We start from the raw sequence: 13,655 nt of genomic DNA on the forward strand, positions 1-13,655 counted from the left end.
GTTGCAAGACGGCACACAGACTTCTGGGGCTGGATCATGAAAGGATGTAACTTCCACTCGGTGCACTCTCTGTGTTGATCTTTCTATCCCGGTCTCTCTGTCCCTCCTTGGGAGCCTGAGCAGCCAGGTACAAAGCCTGGCCCCCAGCCACCGCACACAGAGACCATGTGAGGAGAGCCCAGAGAGACAGGGATGCCCCAGCTGCCAGAGGCCTCTCAGCTCAGGTCCCGGCCATGCCCACGCAAGTGAGTAGCCTCAGGTGGGGCAGCCAATCCCAGAGGTATGAAAACGAGAGCCGTACAATGCTGTAGTTCGAAGCTAAGTTCCGGGTGGCCTGTACCCCAGCAAGGGCTACCTGGCATAGTGGTGGGGGAGAGAGAGAGAAGCCTGGAGGAGCAGGGGCCACAGGGCTGCATACCTCAGGACCCCATGGCCCTGGGCAGACACCTATATCCAAGCACTCAGTCCCAGGGGCTGGGAGGCCCCTCATTCATAGTGACCCTCTTGTCTCCAGTGGGCTCTTCTCTGGGTGGGGCTCCTGCTGCCCCCAGATCCCACTTCTACCCCTTGCAGCCTCTACTCTGAGGCAGTTCGTGGGTGCAGGCAGTGAACCCCCTGCCACCCGTCACTGACACCCCTGTGGTGCCATGCCCACAACAGGCACTGCTCTGTGCTGCCCTGACATGGACAGGGTGTGGGCGCAGGGGCGGTGGTGACAGCCGAGGCTCCCCTTCTCTCTGACCCCCGAGCCCCTAGCCTGGCCATCTGATCAGAAAGGTCTGGGCCTATCTGTAGTTCCTGGGGAACAGGGCACACTGTCCCTGGGAGGGCACCCTCTTCAGGCACTGTGGTGCCACCACTGTCCAGCAGGGGCCACCATGCCACCACACTCTGTCCCCGAGTCGCCACTGACCCTGCAACTCAATAGGAAGAAGGGAGATCTGGTTTCCTCGGAGTGGTTGGCCCCCACCCCTGCCCCAAATTACTGGGCTTTTGTAATAAGGGGGGCATAGCTGCTGGACCCCACAGACCAACCCTAAAAGCCCCAAAGTGGTAACCAGGCCAGCACCTTCACAAGGGTCTGTCCCTCAGCTCCAGAACACGCCTGGATGAGAGATGCTCTCCTGGGGGTGTCCCCAGCCCAGCCCCCACACCCATCCAGGACCCGCTGTCCTTCCAACACTGCTTGCCCACCACGAGCCTCCTGGATCCTGTACCTGCAGCCCCAAGCTTCCATCCCTGGGGCTCGCTCCACCCCTAGGGAGCAAGAGAACCGTCTTCCCTTGAAGTGCAGAGAAGCTGGGTGTCCCCCAGGCAGCGCAGGGCTCTCCTCTGCTGTTCAGGGGGGCAGCTGCTAAAAACTAAAACGGTAATGTGGCAGAGTCCTGGCCTGGAAGCTCTTGCCCCGTGTCATGGCCAGGGAACCCCCCCTGCTGGAACACAGCTGTTAGGGTACTGGGGTCAACTCTGTAAGCATGTCCCCTGCCTCACGCTCCTCGTGTGCCCAACTAACTTCCTCTCCTACCTCCGGATTCCCCTCCTCGAGTGACCCTGGCCTGTTCTGGCCACCGTCCAGCACACGCTGCAGCCGAGACATGTCCAGGCTCTGCGAGCCCAGGAGCCAGGAGTCCGGCTGCAGCTACAGTAAGGGAAGGCCACAGGCACGGGTTCCTTTTCCTGTCCCCGACCTCTTCACATGGGGTCCCACGGGGACTCACTTGGGCTTCCTCAGAGCTTAGCAGCCTCCAACCCCAGATTCAGGGGAGGGGACAGAGGCCCACCCCGCTCCCGAGCAAGGACGGTGTGGAATGCATGCACAGGCTTTGAAATGGCCAAAATGCTCTGGGGTTTCACTGGACTGAGGGCAAGAGGCTGGCCCAAACCCCGAGACAGCCCGGAGTTGGGGGGCAGGCTCACAAACAACAAGGCGCTCTCCTGCTCTCACCCCTGCAGCCCCTCCCCACTCCAGGGCTCAGCAGTAAATCCACAGCTTCCCAGAGACTGTTGGCTTCCTTCTGAGTTCAGGGAGAAAAAGAGAGAATGATAAGAAACCAAGCAGAGGAAGGGGTGCCTGGCCGGCTCAGTCGGTGGAGCGTGAGACTTTTGATCTCAGGGTCATGAGTTCAGGCCCCACGTTGGGGGTAGACCTTACTTAAAAAAATCCAATGAGAGATGTTTTCACAACTGTGTGAACTGTACTCTTTCAAAAGTGAATTTATGGCATGTAAATTATATCCCAATAAAAAATCCGAAGGAAAAAAAAACAACACCAAAAACCGGGCGCCTGGGTGGCTCAGTCAGTGAAGCATCTGCCTTCAGGTCAGGTCGTGATCTCAGTGGGATCGAGTCCCTGCTCAGCGGGGAGTCTGCTTCTCCCTCCACCCCTCCCCCCTGCTCACTCGCTCTCAAATAAGTCAAGTCTCTTAAACAGACGCCAAGCAGTCAAGAGCGCTTGTTTCGGAGACCTCCTTCTCCTGCTCGTCACAGGCACCCTCGGCTCTGCCGCTTCAGCACCCTCGGGGTGCGTCCACACCAGCTGCGCCAACGTCGCCCGGCGCCTCCCGCCCCTCCCCAGCTGCTGCCGTCTGAGGGGACGCAGGCCTGGCCTGGAAGAATGTGGGGTGTCCAGCGGGAGGAGGAGGGAAGGGTGCACACGAAGCACGCAAGCACGTAAGGGCCTGAGCTGCGACAGCGGGGCTCCGGAGACGTGCTCGCCATGCTCCCTCCGCCAGGGCGCCCTGGGGACTGGCAGCCCCAGTGGCGGTCAGGCAAAGCCAGGGGCCGGAGGCCGGGCTGGCACGGCTAGACACCACAGACACGCACTCCAGTCCCTCCAGGAGCACAGAAGCCTGGTGTGGCCTGGGCCCCGCGTCTGTCCAGGACAGCCGTGCTACAGACGGAGCTGCCGCCGGGTCCTACTCCAGGCCTGGGCCAGCCAGGCACCGCGCATGACCTGCTCGGCCTCTGAGCTCCGTGCCCACCCTCTGGGGCCTGGAGGCTTCCCTCAGGCCCATGACCCCCCACGTCAGGATGCAGAGCCACCCCTCCTCCCCCGTAGGCGCAGGAGAGCGCATGGGGCACGGCACACAGGGAGAGGACTGCAGGGCCCAGGGAAGGTCGTCAAGCAGGCCCAGGGAGAAGAGCCCTGTTCCAGGAAGACAGGGCCCACTGGAGATGAGACGCTGGAGGGTCCTCGATGGGGAGGGAGACGAGAGTCCTGAGGGCTGCAGCTCTGGTGATGTCGTCGTGGCTCTCAGGGGGCACAGACACGAACTAGACCCACTTGCAGGTCTGCAGGCCTGTGGGGCAGCGACCGCCCTGTCTGCCTTCCCGGCTCTGGGTCCCTCTCGTAGGTCTGGCCTCAGGAAGGACCTGCCCTGCCTTGACCTTGAACACTCCCGGACCTGCGCACCAGCTGGGCCAGCAGAGGCACATTTTAAAGCAATACCACAACACAAAGCAGAAGCCACCCAGGCTCCCATCTTCCTGAGCGCCCAGCAAACCCTACACCACAGCGGTCTCAGGCTTCCAAACGCCTTGGACGCCCTGGGGAGCACGGCAGGTGCAGCCATGTGGCGTGTCCCAATGGAAGTACGCTGGCGGATGACGCCCTTCTAGGCCACCAGCAGCAGGGCCGTATGGAGCCCAGTCGGACTGACTGGCACCTGCCCCCAGGCCTGGACCCCTCTTCCTAGGAGGTGCCCCTTCTCTCTGCGAAGCTCTGTGCTCAGGCCGCTGTGAAGCTGATCCCATTACTGCAGAAGACTGGAGGCTGGTAATTTTACTCACTACAGCAAAGTCGCTTCTCTGGCCCAATAGAAAGTTCTTCAAGGTCTCTTGCAATAATAAAATCTCTGCTTTCTTGCCCATAAATAATCTCACTGAAAAACTGAATCCAAACGCCAGGTGGCTAGAATGACAGGAACGGAGAGCTCATCCTTTCCCAGTAAGGACTGGCGTGAATCGAGCAGCACAGACAGAAAGCAGCCCTCGTTTGGGGAGGCCCGAGGGTGCTTTGCAGAACTGCACCTGGACAAAACACTGGTGCGGTTTTACCAGGAAAAATAAACCAGGCTATCTCTGGACAATATAAAATTACAACCACAGGCACGTAATTTATAGGTGATATAAAATAACCAAACACAATGGGTCCTCAAAGTAACGATTTGTGTCTATAAAAATAATATCCACTTGTTAAAAACACATCATAAAGAGAAATACATGGAAAAAAGCCACATACGTCCAGATGATTCTGTCACGCGGATGCGTATCGTGAATGTTTGCTGCACGGATCCTGGACACCTCTCACGTGTACGTAAAGTCAGGAACCGTCTAGAGAGACGAACACCTGACGGGAGCGGGGCCCTGTCATATGTGCAGTGGCTGGCTCTGGCCTGATTCTGTTTTTCAAGTACGTGCCCGCTCCCTCTCGTCCGCCAGCAACAAGCAGCTGCAGAGCAAGTGCCGAAGATTTCAGAAAAATATGGGCTTTAAACTCAGCCCTGAGAAAATTCGATCTCGAGTGGGTTGCTGCAGGTCACGAGGCAAAGCCCCACAGCCGTGTGACAGCACGTCTTCTGGGCACAGGCACGTGTGAGCGACTCACCATCCAGCAGCTTGGACCCGAGGCCCATCCCGGCCCCATGCTTCCGTGTCCCCCCCACACCACTGCCAGGGTTCTTCGTGGTGTGGGGAGGTGCGGTCGGCAGGGTCCACGTCCTTGTCCCTGGCCAGACCCTGTGAATCCGACTTTCCGGGGGCGATCGGGTTAAGCATCCTGGGCTGGCCGGTGACCCTGGATTATCTGGTAGGCAGTGTCATCAGGAGGGTCCTGATAAGCAGGTAGGAGTGTCAGAGTCAGGGAGAAGACGGGAGGGACAGGTCAGGACAGAGAGGACGCTGTCATGGAGGATGGGCCCCCGGCCAAGGAACGTGAGAGCCTCTAGAAGCTGGAAAGACAAAACAGGCTCTGGCCAGAGCCCCGGAAGAAACGCAGCCCTGTGGGCCTACTTATGACATAAGATCATAAATCTGTATTGTCTACGCCACTGGGTCTGTGGTGACTTAAGTGAGCACAGGATGCTTCCTGGAGGGAGAGTCTGTCTTGCTCTTGATGGTGGGACAGCTGGGCGGAGGGAACCCTAGCGCTGCACCCCGAGCACCCCGGACGCGCCTGTGTGGCTGAGGCTGTGGCACATCTGGTGCGCCCCACGCCTGGGGCCGGAGGGAGGCAGACTGAGGGGCTCATCTCAGGGAACGCGGCTGTGGGCCCAGGCCTGACCGCGGTGGCCGGGTTTCCCTGACCTATCTCCCGCGTGGGAACACTTGGAAAACGTTCTGGAAGTTGTCTTTGGGCGCCTTCAAATAGCGCTGTTGGCATCCTGCAACAAGTGTGTGGGCGCTTTACATGAGCAAGGCTGGAGGACCGGGCACTCTGGCATGGACAGGACGTCTGCACCCTATGCACCGTGCGGCTGGCAACTCAGATCTGGAAAAGCAAAGGCCGTGTCAGGAAGCTACTGCCCCTTTGTACAGACCTCAGCTGTCCGGGGCTGCTTCCGCACCTCTCCCCCACACCTCCGCCCCGACTCGCCAAAACCGTTTGTCACGTCACCCGCCTCGAAATCCACTGGAGGCACCTCAGAACGAGAATTTATTCAACCACACGCAGAGAGTTCAACCACACAGTTTAATGCAAAATACTTTTTTCCTTTTGAAATAATTTTAGAGTTCCAAAAATTTACAAAAATAGGACAGAGTTCATATACCCAGCTTCCCCAAATGACACCGTCTGCAATCACAGAGCAGGAATCCAAGCGTCCTGGTAACCAGCCCTGGTGGCTGCCAGCCACTGTCCTTCCTGGCCCGGGGCCCGTGCGGCAGTCTGTCGGTCTCCCCAGACCCCTCTGCACAGTTTCGTCTCTCAGACGGTGAGGCCCGTGAAGAGCGCCCGTCTGCCGGTCCTCACTCTGCAGACTGTGCGCACTGTGGAGTCTGCTCCCTGCAGTGAGGTGAGCGCGCCCCGGGAGGGCGTCAGAGGGGGACACTAGCCGTGGGCAGGTCACCAAGCATGACCACACCGACGTCTCTACTGCGGCCTGAGGGGAGGTCCCCAGACCAGGCAAACACAGGTTTCACAGCACACGCGGCCCGACCCCAGGCCCCAGCCGGTTCTCGTCTGCACCCCTTGCCGCTGGGCTGTGACTGCTGTCCCCCCTACCCTTGCTGCGTCTGCGCAGGACAGACCACCGCCAGGAGCTGTCCCTCCCCTCACAGGTCGATCACATTAGTGACTTATGTCAGCGTGGACCCGTGCAGAGTAGCTGATTCTGAAGACCATAACCCAATACAACATTCTGTTGCTCAAACTGGCCCAGATGTGGCTCCCTGGGGGGCCTGTGTTCTTCCCACAAGCCCCCGTCCTATTTCCGTTCTGTACTTTCTGACACAAAACGGTCCAGCCTCAGGCTGGATTTCCCGCTCTGGCCAGGACACCAGCCAGCCCTTCCTTCAGGAGCCTGGTTCCAGCCGTTGGGGGCGGCGCCCCAGCTAAGATGGGGCGTGGGTGTGCCCCTGCCTGGGTGTCGTGGCTCGAGGCCCCTGGGTGCTCAGAGCTGGCAGGTGCACGAGGATGCACGCACACACCGAAGTCCGTCTCTCTGTCCAGCCACCGTAACTGTGACACGACAGGGCTCTCCGCGCTCCAGCTCTCCGGTCCTAGAACACTCAGTTTCAGAGCTGGCCGGAGGACAGACCTGTCTTCTCGTCCGCAGCCCGGCCAACTGCTGCTTTCCACAGCTGCGGGGCGCGCCGTGCCCTACCCCCACCGTGCGTCACTTTGAGCACGGGGAACAGGACTTTGGCTCAGAGTCAGAGCTCCACACATGCCGGCAGCCATCCTCCTCTGCGTCGGCGCTGTCCTCCCTCAACTTCGTGTTTGCACAAATGTGCACACGCTTCGTTTGCTGTCTTCCTCGTTGACGCTACCACAGATGCTTCTAGAGTCTGTCTCCCATACAGCGCGCCTGCGCTGGGAGATCAGCCCGTGTCAGTTCACAACCCCGCGCTCTGCCCCACGTGAGCCACACTTCCCTGAGGCTCGCACGTGTGGGCACCCGGGGCACTTCTGTGTCGTGAATTACAAACGATGCTGCAGAAACGGCCCTGTGCACGTGCAATTCTGTACAGTTAGCAAATACAAACTAGTATCATGGCTCAGTTTGGTTTAGTGATAAAAGCCAAGACACTCCATCAGCCGGACAGTAACATGAAAAAAGTCTGTAACACAATGTCAGGGTAAGACAGACACAAACACTGAGCCGCGACAAACGGTGGACGGGAGCAGGAGGTGCTAAAGCACGCACGTGGCGAACGGGGCAGAGTCAGCACCGTGGAAATGGCACCGGCCGCGGGAGGCACAAACTTCAGGGAGGGTCTAGGCCATGAGGCATCCACCACGGAAGGACTGAAAACAGAGGGACCTGAAGGCAGACAACTGGACACGGACACGCCTCTACCACCCACGGCCGAGGAGTGGGCAGTGGCGACTTTCAGGAACCCAGACCTGGGTCATGGCTGGCTGTCCCCTCCAGGGGCACTGAACGAGTGGGGATGCGTCCACTGTCTTCCATTAGCCACACTGGGACCAAAGCCAGCTGTCTGGGCCCAGACCCACACACACGGGGCAGTCCGTGTGTGCGTCAGTACCCTGGCCACATATCGAAGCCGCCCAGAAATCCTGGCCAGCGTTTGGGTACATGTGAGGTTTAAATGACTACAGGCAGTTCTGGTGGCGGCCCGGACCGACGTCAGCGCCGGGGGCCCTGCCTAACACGTGTCAGCGTGGGTGCTCTTCCAGAGGGAGACCCTGGAAGACCATGTGTGGGAGGCGTACTACAGGCGTCCTGACACCCCGTCTCTCAGTTACAATGAACAGGTCGTTGTAATTAAGCTAGTTTTATAAACCATCTGCACAGGTCAGAAAATGAGCCTTTGGTTAAAAGGTACTTGGCACTCAAGCATTACCAGAAAAATATCACTAAGTCAAATAGGTCAAAAGCCGGACAGTCTCTCCTTTCCAAGTTCACACTCTCTACTTTGTTTTAAAAACACAAGAAATGAACCGTACACAGAGGCACAACGAGGGAACCGTTTAGTCCAGGAATGGTTTCTGCCAGTATCTGTGTCTCTGTGGGAGGCCAAAGCCGAGAGGACTCAGCACGCCAGCACCGGGAAGCTACGCACAGTACCGCACTATGGAGTCACCGTGTCACCCAGGCCGCGTGTCCCCTCGCCAAGCAGGCGTGACTCCGCACACTCCTACCTCCCGCCCACCAAGGGACTCCCTAGGAACTCTGCCACACGCGATGCAAAGATAATACCTAACACTCTTGGGGGAAAACGAGATCTAAAAGCAACAATAATTTTTCAAAATAACCTGGGAAACATCAGGACGAGCTGTTTCTGTCAAGGAGGGTGTTCTGGAAGCCTCTACGTCACAGCACCTAACTGTAAGCCATTAGTTGATGAGGTCGCACAACGAGCTCCATCCCCGACGACCGGGCAGCCAGCGGTCTTCTTTCCATCAAGAGTTAGTTTTAGCCTCTGGTTTTCCATCAATCAAATCTCCAAATCCCAGTTTTTCCAGCGGTTCTTGTGCCATCAGCTGCCTACAAAAAAACAGGAAAACAAAGAGCGCCGTCTGCGCGGGGCCTGTGCTTTCACTCCCATCCCGCCCAACAGTGTCCCGGGGCTGCCCACAGCCAGGGTCACTGCTGCATCTGGGCCCCTGAGGGCCTCTTTGCACCCTCCTCCTCCTGGCTCGCGCCGGCACCTCTGGACCCAGGAGAGACGGCCGCTGGAGGCCGGTGCACAACGCTTCCCCCACGCAAGGCACAGCCAGGACCCGAAGGAAGCAGCAGACCACAGTGAGGCTCCCCGAGGGCCTAGTCTGGAGCGGACCCCTGGCCTCCAGGTCCCTGTGGAGACGCCCTGGATGAGGTGTGGACAGGACAGACTGCAGCTGGTACAAATGACCCCGAACAATGCAGGGGTTAGGGATACCAAGCACCCATGCAGGGAGGACCCATCTATAACTCCTCACTCCCCAAAAGCTTAAGGACCAACAGCCTACTGCTGACCACTGACTGGAGGCCTCAGCTATAACGAAAGTGTATCCTAATAAACGTAAACCAGAGAAAGAAAGTGTTATTAAGAAACTCATAAGGAAGGGGGCGCCTGGGTGGCACAGCGGTTAAGCGTCTGCCTTCGGCTCAGGGCGTAATTCCGGCGTTATGGGATCGAGCCCCACATCAGGCTCTTCTGCTATGAGCCTGCTTCTTCCTCTCCCACTCCCCCTGCTTCTGTTCCCCTCTCTCGCTGGCTGTCTCTATCTCTGTTGAATAAATAAATAAAATCTTTAAAAAAAAAAAAAAAAAAGAAACTCATAAGGAAGAAACACATTTATCGTACTGCACTGCGTTTATCGAAAAAAGTCTGCATGTAAGTAGACCCGTGCAGTTCATGGTCACTGCATGTTAGCTTTACTCGTAACTCAGGAACACTCAGACACGTGGTACACGGGCTCCACGTCCTCTCACTCCTGCCCCAGGCCCCACACCTGGCCAACGGCTATGTCCTGCTTCCACTCCCTCCCTACGACCAGCCATGTGCCAGCCTCCCGCCGCATCCATGTAAGTCAGGGCCACGAAGATGGGGATGCCCCGCACGGAGCACCCGCTGAGCTCCAGAGCCTTCCCCGTCTGGCCTCCTGCCGTCCACGCTCCAGGGAAAGGGAGGCCTGGGTTTCATTCTGTTTTGTTTTTGGGGGGGGGGTGTGTCGACCCCAACTCTCAGAAGCCGATCTGTCCGTCCCGCTTGCCAGGGGAAGCACAGCATCCCCCCAGGAACCACTGGGCTCAGCCAGCACACGGGCTGCCATCACTTCACACACCGTGTCCCAGCTCCCACCACTTAGCCCGTGTACCCCCCGTGAGCCCGGTGGGCCAGCACAGGCAGCCCAGAGTTCAGCCAGCATGCGGGGAACCGCAGGACATCCAAGGCACCTGCTCAGACGACCAGCCTTCTGCAGGTTCGCAGGGGTCCAGCAGGAGCAGGCCTCACTTCTGCAGAAACACAAAGCCTTGCAGGGAGATGAGCTCTATCTGAACTTCACGAAGGCTGTCACTTATCCCTCAGGAAAATGTCCCCAGAATTGCAAATCTCAGTCAGTACAATTTAACCTAGAAGCATATTAAGTTCTATAGCATGGAACGCACGAGCCACTCCTTAAACCCAAATGCAGAAAACAATGATACATTTTTACCACATCTTGGCAAAAGAGGACATCTGGCCAACAGTTCTTAAAACCGGCCTCTCTCAGACCACACTGGTCAGCAGAGCAATGGCCCCCAGATGATACCCTCATTGCTGGAGCCCTGAGCGTCACCCTCCACGGCACAGGGGAATTCGGGCTACAGGTGGAAATACACTTGCTAACTGGCTGATTCTGAAGGGACGTTACCCAGGACGACTCAACCTCATCATAAGAATCCTTAGAATCAGAGACAGACGGGAAGACAGGAAGGGTCAAAGGGACACACCACCACCAGCTTCGAGAGGGCGGAGGGCCATGAGCCATGGAGCACGGGCATCTCCAGAAGCTGGAAACAGCAGGAAGCAAGGCCGCCCCAGACCCTGCAGAAGGAACGCAGCCTGCCCACGCCCTGAGCCCCGGGACACCCGTGTCAGACTTCCCGCCACAGGTGAGCTGGGCTAGAGGCGCACCGGCGAGCGCTGCTCCTCCAGACACGCCGTCACCACGGGAAGGACCTGTGTGTTCAGCGACACAAAGAAGGAATAAGGAGGAAAAAACCAGAAGCCTGATAGACATGGTTCAAGATATCCTTTCTACAAATCTGCAAATCTTCATAAAATCCAGCTCCTTGGCAAGGACAACAAATGTAACATTTAGCAAGTTCTAAAGCCAAAAGGATGATTTCAATACCTCCCTTTAGCGCAAGGGAAGAAACCAAAGAAAACATCCCATTTCCAGTCCAGTTCTTTAGGGACTGAGCCAGCATCAAGTACATGATTTAGGGCAACAAAATTTCCGGGAGGCCTGGCCTTCACACCAACCCACACTCCGGGACGTGGCCGCACAGCCCCCGATGCCCATCCCGCGACACGGGAATCAAAGTGAGATGATTACGGAGCCTTGAGATCAAAGTGAGATGATTACGGAGCCTTGAGATCGCAGATCATATGCGTATTTCCTGTTTTCTCTGTCAACAGTGTAATCCCAAACTTAACAGCTCTTCCCGTGAGAAAATGTGGCCCATGGCTACAACAGCACACGGACTTCCACATCTGGCTACAATGGCCCGGGGCCTCAAGAACTGGTTGGCCTTAAAAACTGGCTGTGGTTCAGTTTTTCACAAAGATGCATTCAGAGGCACGCACGAGTAAGTCATGTCTGGGATTTCAGCACAAAAGGAAAAGGGAAAAAAAGAGGTCTGTAAAAAGCAGGAGAAGCAAATGTGCAAAATTTTGATACTGAATCCGGGTGGTCGTGGATTTTCATTAAAAACCATCGAAAAGCCTACAATCAAAATCACTGACCAAGTCAGAAACACACATGTACCCCTTACATTTATCTTAACGTCGCCTGACCAGCCAGTGAAGCCAGCTGCGTCCCTTGGTCCCCACTGACCTCAGGAGGCCTCAGGGGAGGCCAGTGTCCACCAGCTGTGCTGAGCAAGGGGTGGCCACACGGACAGCAGGCAGCTCACTCCCATGGTCAAATGGGGAGAAGAGACAGGGCCCTTCTGCTGGTCCCTCACCAGGCAAGCCAGGAACCTCTGTGGGGACCCAGGCACCCAACTCCAGAACAACTCCCAGCAGGAACAGCTACCTGTGAGTGCTGGCTGCTCTGGCCGGCACAGGGATGATTAATCCGAGCTTCAGCGGGGCGGGTGACCTGCTCACACACTGACAGAGACCAACCTCACACTGTCTCCAAAGTGTGGCACCACCAAGAAGAAATTCACTTAGTTCCCGTTTTTAAAAGATGTGCTAATTTAAAAGATAGTAATTTAAACACGTGGATCCCAGCCACGTACTACTCAAAGATGGTGAGAGCTGGACTCAGGGGGGCCTGCTGTCAAATCTAAGCTCCTGTGAGCCTCAACGACTCTAGAGACAGAGCAAGGGCCTCACGCGAGGGCCCCACTCCCAAAAGGGCCCATCCCCAAGGTCCCACATGTCCACAGATTGCCCTCAACACACCTGTGGGCCTGAGAAACACAAGGGATTTTGCCCTGAGGGAAATGTCTGAGTTTGTTATGGGAAAATGGAAACGGGGCTCCAACTGGATTGGTTTATGTCAACCCATCTTCAGACAAAGCCGTCTGAAGACTGGATTCCTTAATGAGCTAATGAAGAGCTCAAAAAGCAAAAATAAAAATTCCCACCCCTACTGTACAATTATAGGTTACCTGCTTTTTCCCCCATTAAGGACTAGAACAGTTCTCACGTAAAACCTCAACAGACCATAGTTAGAAACATTTGTTTTATTTAAAAGTGCGCTCTGGTAAATTCTGGTCAAGACAGAACAAATCCTTCGTCTTTCATCATTTCTGAAATGGCCTATTGTCTCCCCTGTCACATTTCAAGCACAGCTGAGTCCAGGTGGAACAAAACAACATTTTTATGGTCTGAGAATGTGAAAGAAAGAAACCGTGTACCCACAACCTTCACATCTTTTGGCTCAGTCAGCATTTTCATGATGTACGGTTCTGAAACTTTAATGACAGGGCGGCAGCTCCCAAATTTGGAAGGAAAATACTCTGAGGAATGCGGTCATGTATGACACGCTGTCACTCACGGAAAGGTCCCCGTGACTGCTACACAACTTCTAGCACCATTTAATCTGGCCTCCATTCCAGGGGGACAAGCAATTCTACAGCTGTGAAAGACACAAGCCTCAATGAGCCATGCTGCCACGAGCTCTTGGGGAAAGACACGATGTCAGGGGAGATGCCAGGGGAGCCGAGGAAGGTTCGAGAAGTCACAGATGTTAGCAGGTACTTGCCTCTCCATTCTGCATTCTAAATAGGCTTTTGATTCCTTTCTGCACAAAGCGTTTTCGAATTTGTTGTCGCGGAGACACTTCATGAATTTCTCTTTGAAACTTTTACATTCACCTGGAAGGAGAAGAAAACAGCATTTCCTCTTGAAGCGAGAACAGGACATGACTGCACAGCGGCCTGACTAGCAGCACAGCTTCTCCTTTCAGAACTCGCTTCCCGCACGAGCGCGCTGGACACCGCGCCGGGAGGCGAGCACGGGCCGCAGCGGAGCTCACGTGGGACCGTTCACCTTCGCTGCGCGTCTGGAACATTCCACAGGAAAACGCGGGTGACGACAACACTAAGTCCACTCTCGGAGCCCTGCCTTCCCCCGAGGCTCACCCCGACCCGACTCCAGCCACAGAACTGCGGCGCCCAGCAGGGCGTTTCAGGCGCGCGCGCAGCCCCAACGACCAGGCGGCAGGCCCAGACGCGGCGGGTCCGCCACAAGCCCCGCTCCCGCCAGCAGCTCCGCACCGGGGCGTCCCGCGGGGCTCCGGCCCCGTCCCGCCCCCGCCGGCGCGGGAC

General features: G+C 56.8%; 1 protein-coding gene across 1 annotated transcript in view; it reads right to left on the bottom strand.

Moving 5' to 3' along the window:
• Nucleotides 1-5,670: 5,670 nt before the first annotated feature.
• Nucleotides 5,671-13,655, bottom strand: part of LOC105239687 (cytochrome c oxidase assembly protein COX19) — a 19,662-nt gene continuing 11,677 nt past the window's right edge. Inside the window, exons 7-8 of the mRNA XM_034669658.1 lie at nt 13,091-13,202; nt 5,671-8,669 (exon numbers count right to left, since the gene is read on the bottom strand). Coding sequence (XP_034525549.1) covers nt 8,585-8,669; nt 13,091-13,202 — 197 coding nt within the window. The 3' untranslated portion in view covers nt 5,671-8,584. The remainder of the gene's footprint in view (nt 8,670-13,090; nt 13,203-13,655) is intronic.

The sequence above is a fragment of the Ailuropoda melanoleuca genome, chromosome 10, assembly GCF_002007445.2.
Source record: "Ailuropoda melanoleuca isolate Jingjing chromosome 10, ASM200744v2, whole genome shotgun sequence".
NCBI classification, from domain to species: domain Eukaryota; kingdom Metazoa; phylum Chordata; class Mammalia; order Carnivora; family Ursidae; genus Ailuropoda; species Ailuropoda melanoleuca.